The following is an 18,704-nucleotide window of genomic DNA, read 5'->3' on the forward strand; positions in this document are numbered from 1 at the left end:
GACATCCGTCCAGCCGTGTCCTCGCCAAAGGGTTGAGGACCTTTCCTCCAGGGGAAAGTGCTCGCCGCTTACCAAAGAATGTGCTTTTGTTTCGTTTCATTTAAGTGATGCCGGTGGTAAAGGGTTTTAAAAGGGAAGTTAAGGATGAACTTACACGAAAAAGTATCCTTTAGATTTTGTTAAACCGCTATTCCTGTTCAAACACAGCTGAATAAATAAATAAATGTATTAATAGAGCTGCCAATAAGCAACCACTATCATGCCAAATCACTGTTGAACATCCAAAATCATTAGAGCATTGGTATAATTAGAGCATGGGAGGTCTCCTGATATGGGAAAATGAAGGTGGAGGAGTTTGAAAGCTCCTGAATCAGCAGATGAAGGGAAATGTAAGAGGCAGCCAGGAATTGTCAAAAGTCAGAGTGAATTAAATTCGGCATTGAGCCATGGGTACTCATCTCCCGGTTACAGCCCTGAGCCAGTGGTGGACATTGCGCATCCCTACAATGGGGTGGTGAGTCTACCTATAGGGCAACCATTGTTGACTTCCCCACAAAGTGGTCGTTTCTTTTATCAACCCCGGAGGGACGATGATGATAATGATGATGGGCTCAGCCAACCCCCCGAATCAGTATTTGAACTCATCATCCTCCGGTTGCGAGCCGCTCGCTCAGCCGCTGAGCTGTGCTCTCAGCGCATCATTCCTGCGTGTCCACTCGCAACGCCGCGATGGTGCGATAGCGGCGCTTGCATCCGGTACAAGCGCGACTTTTACACAGGTCAGCGCGCGCACCAGCGATGGCACTTACACGGCGTGTAACCATTCTGTTCCTTTCATATCGCAGAAGGGCCTAACTCGCGCGATCAAACCCCATTATTAACAAACATTAAAGCCGGGTTCATTTCACGAACAAGGGCGTGCTTCAGAAATGTTTATGTCGCTCATTTATTAACCGCCCAATTATTCTATATGTGTGCCAAATTATTTATGCCGACGCCACCTGTTTTTGATTTTCCTCCGAGAGTGAAGTGGGGGGGGGGGCGTGGTACTTGGTAGACTTTGGGGGGGGGGGTCTGGGAGGGACGGGGGGGGGACCGGGGGAGGGGAGGGGGCACGTGGGATGTGGGTTTGTAACGCGCGGGGGACGCGGGGCCCGCGCCTGGCCGTTAACGCTTTCCGACGCGCAAATTGCTCGCCGAACCATTTCAGCCAATAAAATAATAAAGGGAAAACAAGGAGGAGGAGGAGAATGAACAACAACAAAAAACTGAAAACAGACGGGCTTCGGAATTGTTGTGAAGTTTTCTCCCGAGCCATCGGGGGCCGTCATGTGGCACGGAAAGGATTTTCAACTTCTGAGAGCCCCATCTGAGCGCGAGCCCCCCGGCGCAACGTATCAATCCGTTTCTTTTGGGCCGAGCCGGCCTTTACAAGCGCTCATAGGATGGGTGCATATCTGACGGCCCCTCCTTCAAGATATCTCGTGAAGAACGAATGATCCGGGGAATTGGAGGCGTGGGGCATGTCTGTACGTACACGCATGCATGCCCCACGTATGTTTACTGGTTGGGGAGAGGTGGGCACATGCTGGTGACTGATTGTGCGCTGTGTTGTTTCCGCAGGGAGCTCTCGCAAGAGACCGGCCTGCAACATCTGCAACAAGAAGTTTTCCTCTGCAGATATTCTTACGGAGCACAGGAAGGTAATGGATTCATTTGACATATATACGTCGTGTGTGTTGCCCCAGTGCTGATTCATGGGAATGCACCTCAATACAGCGGATGCTGCCACAGTGGTGTAATGGTTTGCATGCTGGACTTGCAATTCAGAGGTCGTCGATTCGATTCAACCTCTTGGCGCGGCATGGCGGCGAGATGTTAACTACCTCGCATGGTATACAGGAGGTTGTGGGTTCGATGCTGACCCTGATGCCTGCTGTATATTTGGAGTTTGCATGTCTCTCTCTCCCCGTGGTCACGTGGATTTTTCCCTGAGTCCTCCGGTTTTTCCCTCCACATTTAGAATCGACATGCCTTCAGGGTATTTGGCTCCTATAAATGCCCACGTGACGATAAGCCACTTCGTTGAGCTTATCATTTGTGGACAGAAAAAAAGAACTATACAGCTCAGTGGGCCGTACCTGGAAAAATAACAAATAGTTTAATAGTTTAAATTACGTGAGCTCAGTATTTATGCAGGGATAATTTTGCCGACGTGAAAACGAGTGGAAATTCCAGGAACATTTTCCACTTGTCAGGTTCCATCCCGAGAAGTCACAGTATCTGCTCTGGTCAGGTCTGTTGAGCCTCTTCTCTGGATTTGACACGTTGGAATTCTAAACACAAGTCACCGACAAAATGATCTTGCATCTGTTTGGTTTTTTCTTCCTTCTTGAATATTTATTCGCCAATTCATTTTGTTCTTCTCCTCCCCCCCCGCCTCCCCGTTGCTAACTTTTTAGGTCCATGAGATTTTCGACTGCCAAGATTGCGACAAAAAGTTCATTTCGGCCAATCAACTGCGTCGGCACATGATCACGCACTCAGGTATGTGACAGAGCCTCTGTTGGGTCGACTTCAAACTAAAATGCCTCGGAAGAAGCATTTAGACCCAGCAAAGTAACCTTTTGAAACCCGTGCACTTACAAGGTGTACTTTTTTTTGGGTGGGGGGAATTTCGTGTTTTCTTTGGATTTTCGCACTGAAAGCGTCGCCTGTTTGCAGAGTTCTAAGTACGGTTCACGTCAAATTGGCGTTGACCAAACAAAACATTTCAACGACACAGGTTCAGACTTTACACCACGTGAAAGTAATGGTGCCAAATTCCTGGGGCAAGGTAACAGTAATTTTTGTCAATGTTTAGCCCTGTCAGACTCGGGGAAAAAAATAATAATGCACAATCTAATGCCGTGTTCTCTCTCTCTCCATTGTTTAATATTTGTGCTGAGGGTTTATGAAGGTAATTTATAGTAATTTTTGTATATTTCATGAGGGTTTGGCTTCATTTGACCTGACATCGTGGAACTAAGTATAACATCTTTAGTGTATTTAAAGGTTACCCAGTCCGGATCAGTTAGCTTAGACTGGGCGGTAAGAATTCTAGAGGGCCGAATGGAAGTCGTGCTTCGTGTGAAGTATTTTTTTTAAAGCAATTCTTGAACGCTGGGTAACTCAATAGCTAAGAGCGCGCAGACGACACTTGCAGGAGTGGAAAGCGTTTTAAAGGAACTCTTTCTCTCAATTCCCCCCCTCCCCCTCGTGGCCCTCAGGTTCATTGAGGGCAGCGTATCTCTCCATCTTGAACTTGCTCGCCTGCTCAATGCTGGGCCACCTTTTAAAGTGAGCTATGTGAGCAGTGAGCGTTTTGTGTGCCTTAAGCCTCGCCGCCACCCCCCATTGCAAAGGCATCGTCCCAATGCAGCCAGCCTAGGAGTGGGTTCTCCCACGTGGTTACCTTGCCGGGGATGTCACCTTTAACAACGTAGAACAACAACAGAGCATGGAAAGTGGAGAGAGCTACAACTAAGCGCGTTGTCTTGAGTGGTGTATTGTTATTATTATTCATGTATATTTGTATGTGTGTATATTCAACTTCTTGCGCACCGTAAGTAGCCAACCCGGGTTCTCGGATGTGCTGGGGAAGGACAACAAACCAAACACAAAAAGGAGTTTTAAAGAAATGAGTTTTCATTCAGCAGCCTCCGAGTTCTCGACCGAACGTTATATCCGACCCGTGAAATATGCAAGCGTTATAAATTGTGTTCATTGTTACAATTATTATTGTTACTGCCCATCTAGGTGCAAACATTGCATTGGATAACAAAAAAGTACGAACCTGACATTTGACAAAAACCGGGAATATATATTTTTGTATGTCCCGAGAAGACCTTCAGTTTTCCCAGGGCAGCTACGTCAACAAGAGGACGATCCTAGGAAAAACCAGGACATCTGGCAACCCTAGTGCCTGCCCATGCCGATTCCTTACTTTTTGTGTGCTTGCAAATCTATAACTCACGCAACCCTCCGCAAATCCTATTGAGTGGACGCCACGCTGCAGCTTTACGTGAAGCAATTATTTTTCTTGCGTGACTTCAGAGTTCTAAGTGAAGCAAAGCTTAAATCACGGCCATTCTGATAAAGTGGGGAGGCCTTCATACGGCAGTGGATTGACAGAGAACTGTAAATTAATGTTATGGTTTTCATTGGCATTTCATCATCTGACAGTTATTATGTTTCCAGATGGTTCTGAAATGCGCGTGTGTGTATGTGTATTAGGGGAGCGGTAGTGGAGCGATTAGCGCGTTTCGTTATGAACCTGACGACCCAAGTTCGATTCCCGCTCACGGCCAACACCAGTGAAGATTATCTGAACCTGTCCTGGGCCTCCTCGCCTAGGTCGACTCAGCCTCAAATGAGTACCTGGTGCAGGTGTGTAAACATCGCCACTGAGGAGACAAAGGCGGTCGGGCGTGATGCTGGCCACCCACCCCCTCCCGTTCCAGCCTTCATAGGTGCTTGCTAACAGCACTTGCCCCAACAGTATGTTAAGGCTATACAGGGGATCTTTGTCTTTGCTTTCGTACTAGGGGAGCGGCCGTACTGTGGTTAGCATGCTGTGCTACGAAACCGTAGACCCTAGTCCAATTCCCACTCATGACCAAAAACACATTTGTCAATGGCTTTAAAAGAAAAAAAAGGTGCATAGCGATGTGACGTTTCAGGCAGTGGCCTTGTTCACAACACACAGAGAGAGGCCAGAGATGAGCTCTCTGGATGGCTTCTCGTGTTGTTGTTGATTGTGTTAAGTTTGTTGTTGTTGTTGTTAATTTTGCTTGTGCACCACTGCCAACTCAGCAGCAGCAATAGCATCGCTCAATATGATGCTATGCGCCATTTGAGTGGCTGTCACGATGCGTGACACGTTGCTTCATCATTTGCGATGATCTATTGGAAACGGTCGCGATTGTGGCGTGTGATGAGATGAGACGGGGGTCACATCCTCGCTCGCATGGCACGCAAGGCACATGGGGCCATATGCGAAATGTAAAAAACAAACCTAAATATTTACTTAGAAAATATTTACAAGCAGCAACACTCCCCGAATTTATACCACAGCTGTCATGCACATGCACGTGCCAAAAACATCTATTAGGGTATTAGTCATTTATTCGTTTTGCATGCAAGCACATGTGTATTGGACGAAGGTCCCTTGTTGGGGAAAGGGCTGTTAGCGAGTAGCACCTATGAAGCCTGCACAGCACATGCGAGGGTGGGTGACCAGCACCACGCCTAGCCGCCTTTGTCTCTCCGAGTGGCGATGTTTACACACCGGACCAGGTACTCATTTGAGGCTGAGTCGACGTAGGAAGGCCCAGGACTGGTTCAGATAATCATCACCGGTATTGGCCATGAGCAGGAATCGAACTCGGGTCGCCAGGATCGTAGTGCAGCGCTGCAAGTTGCTACACTACTGTTCCCGTGTACACACACACACAAGCGTGTACACACACTTACAAGTGTGTACACACACACACATCCAAATAGAAATACATAAACACATGCGCAGTTGCAACAGCCACAATTCACGATGTGTACACACAGATAGCCGAGCTTGCACGTGGCATGTAGGCTTGTATACACACTGACGTGCTCCATCTGTGTCCAGCTAGTTTACATTATTAATATATTTAGCCACAAATTGAGCTTCCTCTTTGCTATACACAACAGCTGATAGTCACACACCTGTCCAGGCTGCTCCTGTATAAATCCAGTACTGTTATTGCATTTTAGTTTGACCCCTTCTTCATTCGTATGACGTTTAAAATTTGTACTTTAAGGTTCTGAGACATTCCACGGCATCCGGGGTGGCATCTGAATGTAGTCTGCACGTTGTTTCACCAGAGTAATATTAACGTGATGTTAACTAGAGTTTTCTTCTCAATGAGCGATTTAGGAGTAGCTCAGAGATAGCTCTACAAGCTGGAAGCACTCCACAGTGAAGTCGATCGCCAGGTTGGCATGAGCAAGGGATTGCGGGGCTGCTCCTTTGCCTGGGGGCGCCGTGGCAGTGAGATGTTGACTACCTCGCCCGGTATACAGGAGGATGTGGGTTCGACCCCTGACCCTGTCACCTGCTGTATATTTGGAGTTTGCAGTGTCTCTCTCTCTCTCCCCAGTGGTCACGTGGATTCTTTTCTGGGTCCTCCGGGTTTTCCCTTCACATTTAGAGTCAACAACACGCGTTTAGAGTATTTGGCCGCTATAAATGTCCACGTGATGAGCCACTTCGTTGAGCTATTATTTGTGGTAGCCAGAGCTACACAGCTCACTGGACCTTAGTAAAAAAAAAAAGATATTTCAAAAAACCTCCTTTTCTCGAGCTCGTTAGCAGGACGGCGTGCGTCGGCGTAACCTTGCCCCACGTGAACCCGCAGCGTCATAAACAGGCCGGCCCGCTGGGCCCACGTTTCTTCATCTTTAGTTTTTTATGCACAGAGCCAGCTCTGGTTGTGAGGGCCGACCCCCCCCCCAACCAAAACAGGTCTTGATGTTTATTTTGTTATTGTTGTTGTCAAAGGGCAACGCAGCGTGGAACCTAAAGGTCGTGAGGTCATTCACCTCCTTGAGTTTGATGGTTCCTCTTAGATTTTAAACCACGTTGACATTTTCACAGATGTAATATTTCGGGCTGTTTTTGTGTCATCTGTACCGTTGCGTTGCTATAACAGGTGCAGTGATTTGCTTACTTTGCGATGTTTCTGCAGTTAGTCAAGAACCTACTTTTTAGAGCATATTTTAGGATTTAGATATACACTGTGAGTCTGTGTATGTGTGTCTATGTGTCTATGTGTGTGTGTGCTTTTGTCTACGTATTCGCTTAGTTCTGTTGTCCTTCCCCCCGCACACCTCTGATGAGCACGGTTGGCTACGTACGGTGCGAAAGAAGTTCAACATCTACACATGCATTCAATCATCGCACGCTGCCACAGTGGTGTGATGGTCAACACACCGGACTTGCCATCCAGCCGGTTCGATTCCATCTCCCGGCACGTGCAGTTGAAACATTGGAGCAAGTTCCTAAAATCCCCACTCACCCGCCACCACCACCACCCATTTCCACCCGGCAGTGTGAACGGATTCCACCACAGTTAGCTGATGGGCAAGTTGAGTGCCTGCGTGCGGTGGGGTAAAGTGTGGGGTTACTCCCCCTCCTCTTCCAGAAGGGCTCTGTTGGAGGTCTCTGTGGTGGAGGCCCTTCTGCTGCCAGCAGTGGCGTGATAAGGCGATTTGCAGGGCTCCACCTTCACCACGTTTCACACAAACTCAGCGCACAATCGTAAATGACAACACTGTGGTGCCTTCACAGGAAAAACAATATATCAAATCGGTGACTTTTCGGCATAACACCTGAAGAAAATGCTTTTAAAAAGAGGGCCATTGCCTGGAACTTTGTCTATTTTATTTCTATATTCCTTTTAAGGCAGCACAGCGTTATTGACGAATGTGGTTGAGTTTTTGTTATTGATAGTGTTTGTGCATCTACAAAATTATTTCCTTGCCGTTTTTATTACCTCTGTATTTTGTAAACGATAAAACCAAAGATTACTTTTTGTTACCCGAGTCACCACCATCGCCTTGTGTTTCCTTAGACATCGCTCTCTGCCCTGGCCGGGCTCTTCGAATGCAGATGTTTAACAGGACTAAATCCCGACCCTCTTCCCCTGCACACGTGACATGTTTTACGATGCTTCATCAGCGGTGCTTTAGATTCCCCCTGATTGCTCTGGCAACAAATGGAACGGTGGGTTAAACGGCCCCTTCGTGCTTGACAGTTTTGTGTATGTCTGCGTCCGGGCGGGTGGGTTTATTTTTTTTCACCTTTTCAACGACCGCACGCGTTACTCACAAGAACCGAGCACGCGTTTTCGAACGATCCGTCACGTTCTATATTTGGAACTCGCCGAGGGGTCTCGTCGAGGGTGGGAGCTGTGCCACCGCTTAACTTGGGTCGGTAGGTAGGTAGAACAAGCGGGGTACCACTCGTGGGGTTTTTCAGTTACAATTTTGGTCGGGAGTTGAGTCGGCCCATCATCCCTCTGGTGTTGTTGAAGTGAGGCACCACTGTGAGGGGGAGTCGACATTGGTTGTCCTACCAGATGAACGTGGAATCTCCACTGCTGTGGGAGGCGAGCAGGGAAATCACTTTGACTTTTTAGACTATGAAACCATATACCCAGTAAACATGGAACGTTGGGTCAACGTTGGTCCAACGGTCACAACCGCTTGGCAACATTGGCCCAACTTTGGCTGTTTACTGGGTAGTCTCACAGTGTTGTTTGTAGTTACAAGCACAAGTTTAACTCTACGGCAACAAATGAGCGTGATTGGATATGACTGCCATTTGCTCCGTGTGAATGTCGATATATTGTCCACGTTACCCGCGCGGCCGTTATTAACCGTGGTCACGTGAGCACGGCGCTCTCATGAACACGTTAACCGCGACGCTCTTGTGGCCGCGTTAACCGTGAGTTGCGCGATCCCGTGTGGTGGACAGAGAAGCGGCCGTTCAGCTGCGAGGTGTGCGGCAAGTCGTTCAAGCGGCTGGACCAGGTGGCGTCGCACAAGGTGATCCACAGCGTCGACAAGCCCTACACCTGCAAGCTCTGTGGCAAGGGGTTCGCGCACCGCAACGTCTACAAGAACCACAAGAAGGTACGGGGCATGGGGGGGGGGGGCGGCACCGCAGGTCCTCCTGCTTGTGAGTTTGTTTGATGTTTATTGAAAATGTTCACACCGTTACGAAGATCCGCCCCCAGGGACAGACGAATGTGGAGAGAGACGAGAGTCGTGGCATCCAACGAAGAATAACAAGTTGCCTCAGCTGTCCTCACCAGCCTGACTGGCATCAGGAACATCTAGGCATCCCCAAAGTGACTTATTTCACAAATGAGCATTGATTCAGTCGGCGGTCACCTCCTGTTTTACTGCCTCCAGTCCCGATGGCTCGAGGTAAATTTATGCGTAGGACAGCCACCGGGGCACCGGGTTGGCGAGATGTTAACTCCCTCGCCTGGTATGCAGGAGGTCGTGGGTTCGATCCCGATCCTGATGCCTGTATTTTTGGAGTTTGCGTGTTCTCCCCGTGGTCGCGTGGATTTTTTTCCGAGTCCTCCCGTTTTTCCCTCCACATTCAGAAAGGTACGCTCATATTATTTTGACTGCCATTCGTTTTTCACGCGACAAGCGACTTCGTTGAGCAATCTTTTGTTGCCAGATTGCTTCTGAAAAAGAGCTACAGGGCTCAGTGGGCCTTACCTGGTAAAAATTAAAATAGTTTAGATTTGTAATTTACCGTTTGTCTTCCCCACGATGTGATCCTCATTTTATCAACCCTCGCAAGGATAATAGGCTGAGTTGACCACCTTCCCCCCCCCCCCCCCCCCCCTTAGCCAGGATTTTAAACTCGCAACTTCACGATCGCGAAGCCGCTCGCTCAACCGCTGAGCCAACCGGCCAGATGCTGTGAGCGCATTTAATAAAGATTTCAGAAGAAGCATTTTGAACATTTGCTGTCCGTTTTTATTTTACCTCCTAAATAATCCGCAACAATGAACGATTCTGTCTCACACTCGGCCGCTCTTGTCCTGCACATGTTTCTCAGCTGCATCTTAATTTGTTCCTTTCTCTCGCTCTCTCTCTCACCCCTGTGTCTGTCCCTCTGTCTGCGAGTCTCCTATGTGTTTGTGAGTCTCGTACATTCATTCTCCCCCATCTGCATTGCACATCGCAGAATCATAGACCCCAGTGGGTGTTCACTTCAGCCAAGTCTCGAAATCCAGCGAAGCGTACATCTGCACAACAGTTTGAATAAATAATACGTGCGCAAGAGAAGGCTGTTTTTTTTCTTTACTGGAGACTTATTTTCCCCGTGTCCACTTCACATCTCTGGGCCCACGCGCTACGGGGAGGGGGGGGGGGGGGGGGGCGGGCGCCACTAAAGCGAGCAAAAATAGTTCCAGGGCGGCGGGCTCACCCTCACCTACAAAGGGAAGATTCTCGACCTTGTTCCGAAGCCAACCGCATCGCTCGAGTTACTGGGAGGCGGGGAGAGGTCCTGAAGCCGCTATCTAATCTTCCTGTCGACGGCGAGATTTGTACGATCTTCACGGAGCACCTACGCAGGTTTAATTTTTAATTATCAAAGCCCGTTTTGTCGAGGTTAACTCTGCCACAATGTCATTGGTCGAAAGGAGATATCATCGCTACCCGCGCTGTTTGCTTCAAGGTGCTCACTCTTTCAGCTGCGCGCACAGGAGGCACAAAAGCTTGGCTTGGAAGATAAAAATGTCGAGTGTGGAGCGACTTTTACTACTTCTAGCCATCGAATAAAGACGAGTAGGGCATCGTGCGCTTTCAGATGCGCTTCTGCGGCCATCTGGAACCCTCTTCCTTTCAATATGAAGGAAACCACCGAAGCTGTGCACTATTAATTTCAATTGAAAACTCATTTATTTTATAACTGCTTTTTGCGTTTAGTTTTGATGCCCTTCCCCCGCACGGTTGGCTGAAAGAGGTCCGACACACAGATACGTGAATGTCCCCGTGACCGATCTCATCGTGGGGATGACCTTCAGGAGGCGCGCGTTACCCCCAGCAACGGGTGCGGTCTTGGGACCTGCAGAGTAGCAGCTTCGGGTGGCGTTGCTCCGGTTCACCCCGAACGATGCCTTCCTTGTGGCTTCCTCGCTCAACGGAATCATCGATTCCGAGAGGCCGCTGGCCCGTCGTGACGTCGCCGCACCATCGCGCTGTCCCCCTTTGCTGGACACCCGCCGGACACCTGTGGAACAGAGCTTTGTGGATCATCAGGGGCGGTGGGGTTTTAAGAATCTTGCACATTACGTCATCCGCCCCTCCGGGAGATCGAACCAGCGACCGACATCTGGATTGCAATTACAATAGCATGCCAACCATTACGGTGCCGTGGTGCCAAGATGGCGACCCTGACGCCTGCTGCTGCTGTATATTTGGAGTTTGCGTGTCTCTCTCCCCGTGGTCGCGCGGATTTTTCTCCGGGTCCTCCGGTTTTTCCCTCCACATCTAGAAACGCACGAATCGAGTATTTGGCTGCTGCACAGTACCACGTGATAGGTCACTTCATTGAGCTGTCATTTGTGGCCAGGTCGCTTCTGAAAAATAGCTATATAGCTCAGTGGGCGTTACTTGGTATAATATATATTTTAATTACATACTGGCAGCATCACCAAGTTTTATTTTCAATTAAAAATTTGAACTGTCATCACCCAACGGAACGCGTAGAGAGTGAACAAGAGGACGACTCATCCTCGTTTGAAGAACTTCTCTCCGTTCCGGTCAATCCTGGACCATCAACACAGGGAGCAGAACTCTCCATCCAAAGCCCCCACTGCCTCGCCAAGTTGTTTGAGGTTGCCGACAGAGAACCGCGGCCCGGAACTTCTGTGCTACCGTTCCGCAGCTCGCGTAGTTTCACTCTGCGCAGCCCGTACGCACGCGGCCACGGTTGGAGTTCCCCGTGAAGGTCTGAGAGGCTGGCGAGGTTGACGAGGTTAACAGCTGTGAACACAAACCGCACCAAGCCCAGAATCCATCATGCTGGAGCTAATGATGCTGGGAAATGTGTTCTCGTCAAAGCCGTGGGGGTGATCCCAGCTTCTCTCTGTTAATTCCTTTCCACTGGCAAAACCGAGCCGTGCCGGGCACTTGTTTAGCAAGCCCAGCGTGGCTCAGAAGGAGCCAGGGTTGTTCTTTTGGCTGTAGAAGTCGTGCCGTGACATGGCTATGTCGCTTACGTCATAGTGCAAGGGACAAATGTAATTGGCTATCGACTGAACTTTTCTTTATTTTACCAGGTAAGGCCTACTAAACTATATACTGTAGCTCTTTTTCAGAAGCGACCTGACTATCAAAAATTATAGCTCAATGAAGTGGCTTATCACGGGGAAATCTACAGTAGCCAAATACTCTATAAACGCACGTTGATTCTAAATCTGGAGGGAAAAATCGGAGGACCCCGAGAAAAAAACACTGCGAGCATGGGGAGAGAGACACGCAAACTCCAAATATGCAGGTGTCAGGGTCGGGATCGAACGCATGCTCTCCTGCATACTAGTCGATGTTCGTGAACATCTCACCACCATGGTGCCCCCTGACGTCATTAGCCCCGCCTCTGGCTGCTCCAGAACCAGATTCAGATGTTGTGTGAGGCCAGTGTCACACGGTGGCGTTACGGGTAGCACGGTGGATGTGCAATCCAGAGGTCACCGGTTCCATTCGATCTCCCAGCTGCGGCAGGTTGAAACATTAGGGAAAGATTCTTAAACCTTGACAAACTTGGAAAATATTTTATAAAGGTCAACTTCTGTGTCACTGAGCCAGTTTCACAGCCGAATAATCGACTCGAGGAACTATTGACCCAGACTCTAAAACTGGCAGATGAATGGTTCACGAGCATTAGTTAGGAAATAAATGATTGAACCCCCGGATTAGCGCACCACTCTTCGTACAGAGCCTATCATGTGAGCGATACACTCTACACACAGCAGGAGCTGGAACCATAAGTCACCCATCTCATTGAATCGTGAGACAAGATAACTCAAGGCTGGCTGTGAAGCTGCACTCTATCAGGAGCAGTCTATTTGTGTCGGGCACAAACATTCGTGCTGGATTTATTATCCTTATAATTATCTCCGCGTACGCACATCGCCAAGATGGATGAAGAAACTTGATAGTATATTTTTTCTGGCTGGATCTTCTTCACATTCAAGCTCTGCTTCTGAGAGGCAACCTCGTGTTTTGGCCTCTCCCTTTGACGTATACTCCTTTTCACCGTCTCTCTAAGACACCGCTGCCAAATGAGTTTTTTTCATCCGCCCTTCTCTCCAGATGTCCTCTTTCCTCGCGATCCACTCTGCTTGACCTCGCCAGCCTATTCCTCCCGTCTTCGAAGGAACACATCTGCTTGCTTTAAATTCTATTCTGTTTATTTCTTGTGCTATTGCTATCTATCTCAAGCTATCTTATCTCACGGCACGATATTTGAAATAGCCTTTGAAAATTATCGTATGGTCCCTCGCTAAAAGGCGGAATGTAAAAACTTCACATTTTTTGGATTTATAAAACCACATTGTCTTGTAACAAAATAAAAACAGGACCCTGCGGGGTGGGCTGGTAGGAAGAATACTTAGTACCGGTACAGAGATATCGACCGGGTATAGAGGAGTTAAAAAAAAAAATTACTGTATTCTAGTGTAACGTTAATTAAAAGTGTTTGTTTTGACAAGAAACGCTGTGCGATTTAAAGACTCGTAGTCTTTCATTTCCAACACCACCCTCAACACCACCCCTCCCACGGACGGACGGACGGACGGATGGACGGACACATTAATCTATTGGTGGTCTGGTCCACTTCGTTCCTACCAGTATAAGCAGACAATACGGCTGCAGCCCATTGGCCGCATGGCCCTCTGGGAGTGCGTCTTTGTATTTATTTTTTATCTCTGGGTCCTCCGGTTTTCCACTCCACATTTAGAAGCGACATGTGTTTAGAATATTTGGCTGCTATAAATGTCCACGTGATGAGCCACTTTGTTGACCTATCACTTCTGGCCAGGTCGCTTCAGAATAAAGAGTCATGTAGCTCAGTGGGCCTAACCTGGTAAAATAACAAAAAATGGTTTTAAATGTTTTATTTTTGTCAGCAGCATTGCCTTGATTAAAAACAAACCTAGGACCTGTTTCGGCATCAGGTGTATCATCGGCAGAGTTATCTCTGCTCAAACAATTGCTGGTGAACTTCTCAATGTCTTCTTGATTTGAAGCTTTCGTGACTGCAGGAATCAATGTCTTGTAACTTTCCGGGGGCTTGCAGTTGTGTTTGTAGTGACTCGGTTTGTTGTGCATTTTAACACGTAGGCTTACGCGACCGATATTATCCATAATAGAGGTTTTTCGGGTGAGATCGTGTAAACATAAATGCGTCGTTAAACCCGCCACCACCAGACACAGCCAATTAGTAAGGTTTGTCACGTGAACAAAACATGCCAATTAGTCACTAGTTCAGCACACGGGTGTGTTGGAGAGTAATCCCACGACATTTACAATTCGAATTTGACGTTGTGCCGGTAATTACAACCAGCCTCATCAATTCTGGCTGTCAACAGATATTCTACAACCGCACGTGAATAATCAATGATTTTCTTACGCCATCTGGCCATCTGATCTTCATGAATGTTGATTAATTGTTCAAGGTAGTTTTAATTTCTTTTGGAAGTAATTATCCAATTAACGGTTAATTTGTATTCTGGCCTCAATTACAATATTTTGATTATATGTGGATTCTCTTTCAATGAGCAAAAAACGTTGGCAAATTAGATGCCTGCGTTTTTTTTATACATAATAGCACTCATGTCATCTGTGTAATTGTGACAGCATGAAGGTAAAACTTTTCGGCTGCTTACCACCCATATACCTGTGCCATCTGTTAACCATTTCAAAACCTTAATTTGTAAAAAAAGAATATTGCAATCAAACTGTCGCAAAACGCCGTCTCGGCCGCGATCGACTTCCAAACTTATTTTCTGCGAAAACCTTACCTGGTAATAATCATAAAAATAGTTTACAGCTCAATTTATAGTTCATATTATTTCCCCTTTCGTGCAGTGTCCTCGGCCGCATAGAGCGAGGCGTTGTTGTTGTATTCAGACGGAATATTCATACAAACTGCTGCCTCTGTCACCGCACTTGTTACAGAGCTCAGTATTAACGGGGTGGATGGTTCGCTAGCCTCGCCCGCTCGCCAATTTACCGTGGGAAAAATACGGAAAAGCTCAGCGGAGGCTGTAAAGGGGACAGGGAAGAAGACCCCAATGGAATCGTTTGCAGTCATACATTGGCAAGTTTGTTCACGTGACATCTTTATTGGTAATATTATGAATCCCATTATATTCATAAAACGTATTTCCACAAGGTGCTCAAGGCGCTGTACACCACAAAGCACACAGACAAAACTTTGGCGATGTGGAGGAAAAACTTTTGGAGCTAATTGAGTACCAAAAGTTTAAGAGTATACATGGTTTGCGTGGATTTCCAATTACTAATCGTAACATTGGTGGCAAAAATCAAATCCTCGTGAAAAGCTCGCAAGCGTGGTTATTGTGCGCTGCGTCATGTTTGAAAGCCACCCACAGCGATATTGTGAAGCCATGTTCTTATTGTGTCCACGAGTGTGGCGACCGAGGGAAAGAGCTCAGAGCGGACGGTGGGAGACTCGGGGCAGGGTGCGTAGGTCGCTGTGTGTCTACCTGCAGCAGCAGCAGCTGCGGCATCTGGCAGAGAGTAGACAACGTTGGTGAGGTGCGGTGGTGGCTTAGGCCCCTGATGGCATCTTAATCTTGTATTGTGAGTGTGCGTGGGGAGCGGTGGGGTAGCTGTTAGCGCGCTGCGCTATGGACGATTCCAGCTCACGGCCAACACCAGTGACGATTATCTGATCCAGTCCTCGGCCTTACCTAGGTCGACTCAGCCTCAAATGAGCACCTGTTGTGGTGTCTAAACACGTCACTTGGGAGATAAAAGTGGCCATGCGTGGTTTTGGCCACCCACCCCCTCGTGTCCCGTGCCAGCCTTCATAGGTGCTCGCTAACAACACTTGCCCCAACAGTCTTTTAAGGCTATATGGGTGGGGTCTTTGTCTTTGTGGCCAAATCAGCTTAATCAGCTCGGGTACAACACCAAGATGGACCGTTGCATCAGGAGACAGTGGCGAGATGGTGTATGACTTTGGGAGGTCTTCATTCAGCAATGGATAGTTCACGGAGAATGATGATGATGATGATTGGTGATATATGTGGCCTCCCATTTGTGCAGTCGGTGTAACCGTCATTGTCTACAGATGTTCACAAATCCAACCTCTTCACGTAGCCGCATATTCCACAGTCTCCAGCGAGTCGTAAATGTGGCATTGCGCCGTTACGTGTGGCCGTTCCTCGACTATGAGGTGAGAACCGAGTAAGGTGTAATGATCACGTTGTTCAATTTGTTGTTGTTGGAATAATTTATGTAGTTTTGCGATGTGTAATTTACGTAAAAAGTTGCAGGTTCTACGTATTGGTGAGCAGTTTTGTCGACTCGTTTGGTCAGTCTCTGCTTTGCCATGTTATTAAAGAGGGAGAGTTTCTGGTGTGAAGGCCACTTAGTGTGTCTGTAGAGCATGGCTTAGCCAGGGGACTCTGCTGTCTCGATGTCCTGGTCAGCCACGTGAAGCCCTCCTGTTGTACCACATGCCTTTGGTCAAGTGGCAGGAATTTCACAAATGCCTCGATACAATTTGTGCAAAGCAAACACAGCTTGAATGCAAACCGCCGTTTTTTTTGTATGTGTCTTAGTTGGAACAGCAAAACCATATGGTTACCCTGGCTATGTGGTTAATTTAAAGCCACAAACTAAAGTAGTCACACAAAGGGCATTCAAGCAGCCACATTATCTTTACAGCAATGTAAACCAGACTCTGCAGGGATTTAAGACAACCGTCAGAGCAGCTGACTTCCCCCTAAAACCTTGAATTGTGCGGAACACATTGCTTGGGATTTAAAATCTGCGAGTGTTATGTGTTCGAGAGGCCCTTGTTTACCAGTGCAGGGAGGAGGGGTTTCTCTGGGGCTGCAGATGCCACGTCCCATTTTGTTCATTCTTTTCAGCAACATCACAGCGACCATAGTATACAGCAAGTGGGGAGACAGACGAGCATATCAACACAACCCACTGCATTTCCCATATAAGGTATAAAAATATTAGGATCAATCAAACACCTCCTTCCAATATTTGTATCCAGGAAAGAAAAAAAAGGGTGTATATATTTTACACGTCCCATCAGCCACAGGACCTACTGAGAGTGCATCATTTCGGCGAGCATCAGGCTTAAAACACAAGCAAACTCCGGACCGGATTCGACATTCAGCGTCTTCATCAGCAGAGCCATTGGCGATGAACTGCCGGACGCTCATCGGCAACGGCCCTCTCTGTTAGACATGGCTCCTGGTTAGTTCGACGAACAAAAAACTCAACGCGGTACGCAGTGCGATTATTTTGCGATGAGAAAATTAGAGAAGAGCTGGCGCGATGAATGGGGTCGTGGGGGGCGAGAAAGATACCACGTGATGATAGCAGGAGAGGAGGAAGGGGCGTGCCTGGTTAACTTCACTCAACGTGGAAGTTGAGACCAAATCCGCGCGGAGAAACCAACGCTGCGTTCCCGTCTGGAGTGCGGCGTCGTTGCGTTGGAGGGAGGGATCTTCTCAAGGGGTCCCGTCGCGAGGGGCGAGCCGCGACTCATCATTATCTCTCCGCCGTGGAGAGGACGCAACCCCTCGCTGCTGCAGGAACCGCAATTAACCCTTTCCCGTCGTTCCGAGACGTCTGCAAGTTGTAGGGTGGATTTCCCGTTCACCGCTAATTTTATTTAGCGAGGCATAGTAGTGCCGTTGCTTTTAAATACATTTCACTCAACCGCAGAGAGCTGTAGCGACACGACCGCTCTCTGTGATAGCTGGCGCCAAACTGTGCCACACACCCTCCCGCATGGCCTTGTGGGAGCCTCGGTACCATTAAAGTGATTTTCTTTTGTTTTTTCTTCCGAATCCGTTCCGATGACGTGCGTGTACGTCAGAGTTTTTCGTTGGAGGAACGGAATCGTAAGAACAATATTGACGTACACATATGTCATTGGAATGGGAATCGGTTAAGCAATCGCCAGTATAAATGTAAATCCTTTACACCATTGGAACCTCATTTGCCAGTAAAAAATATAATTGTTTTTTTTACCCTTCTATATGGCAACAAACCTGACACCTTTTTTTACAAGGAGTCATGTTTGCATAGACCACAATACCTGCAGTCATAATGCAAACAAAAAACATAACTCTGATAATGGGCATTGTCCTTGAAGTTAATTGGTCCACACCCGAGACAGCTTTCCTTAGAGCCTAGTCTCACATGGGTTGGACCAGATGACGCGCCTTTTGGCATCATCTGGTCCAACCCATGTGAGACTAGTGCACATTATCAGAGTTATGTTTTTTGTATGCATTATGACTGCAGGTATTGTGGTCTATGCAAACATGACTCCTTGTAAAAAAAGGTGTCAGTTTTGTTGCCAGATAGAAGGGTAAAAAAAACAATTATCAATGTAAATCCTTTTTAATATTGGTTTGAATAATGATACTAATAATACTCAGTCGTTCATCAGTCCACTGCTAGATGAATTTCCTCCCACACCTTGTCGATCATGAGTCTTGTTCCACCATACTTCACCACGCTGGTCAGTATGTGCGTTCATGATGAGGGTGCTCAGAATCTGTTCAGATATTACTCGCTGCTGATTTGAGCCATGGTCGGGAATCCAACTCATGAGGCTGGGTTGCAAAGTGCACTAACCACTCCATCAGCACTCACCCCCCCCCCCCCCCCGTCTTGCTTCACAAAAGTGAAACTAAAGTCTAACCCAGAACATTGGTGAGTGCAGGAAACGTTCTATCTGGCTAATGTAGCGTCAACAAATACAACTAAGGGCTCTGTTTCATCGACAAAACAAACGAACAATTGGTCAGTTAACTGCAGAGCTCTGCCAGACCACGTGTGATGACGTGGGTGAGAGAACATGTGCAGGT

General features: G+C 47.7%; 1 protein-coding gene across 1 annotated transcript in view; it reads left to right on the forward strand.

The window, feature by feature from the left end:
• PRDM5 (PR/SET domain 5) overlaps positions 1-18,704 on the forward strand; it is a 120,132-nt gene that overhangs the window by 51,076 nt on the left and 50,352 nt on the right. Inside the window, 3 exon segments of the mRNA XM_061571359.1 lie at positions 1,624-1,703; positions 2,463-2,547; positions 8,555-8,712. Of these exon segments, the coding sequence (XP_061427343.1) occupies positions 1,624-1,703; positions 2,463-2,547; positions 8,555-8,712 (323 nt within the window).

This window comes from Lethenteron reissneri, chromosome 47 (genome assembly GCF_015708825.2).
Source record: "Lethenteron reissneri isolate LAM-NWPU_2019-01 chromosome 47, ASM1570882v1, whole genome shotgun sequence".
NCBI lineage: Eukaryota > Metazoa > Chordata > Hyperoartia > Petromyzontiformes > Petromyzontidae > Lethenteron > Lethenteron reissneri.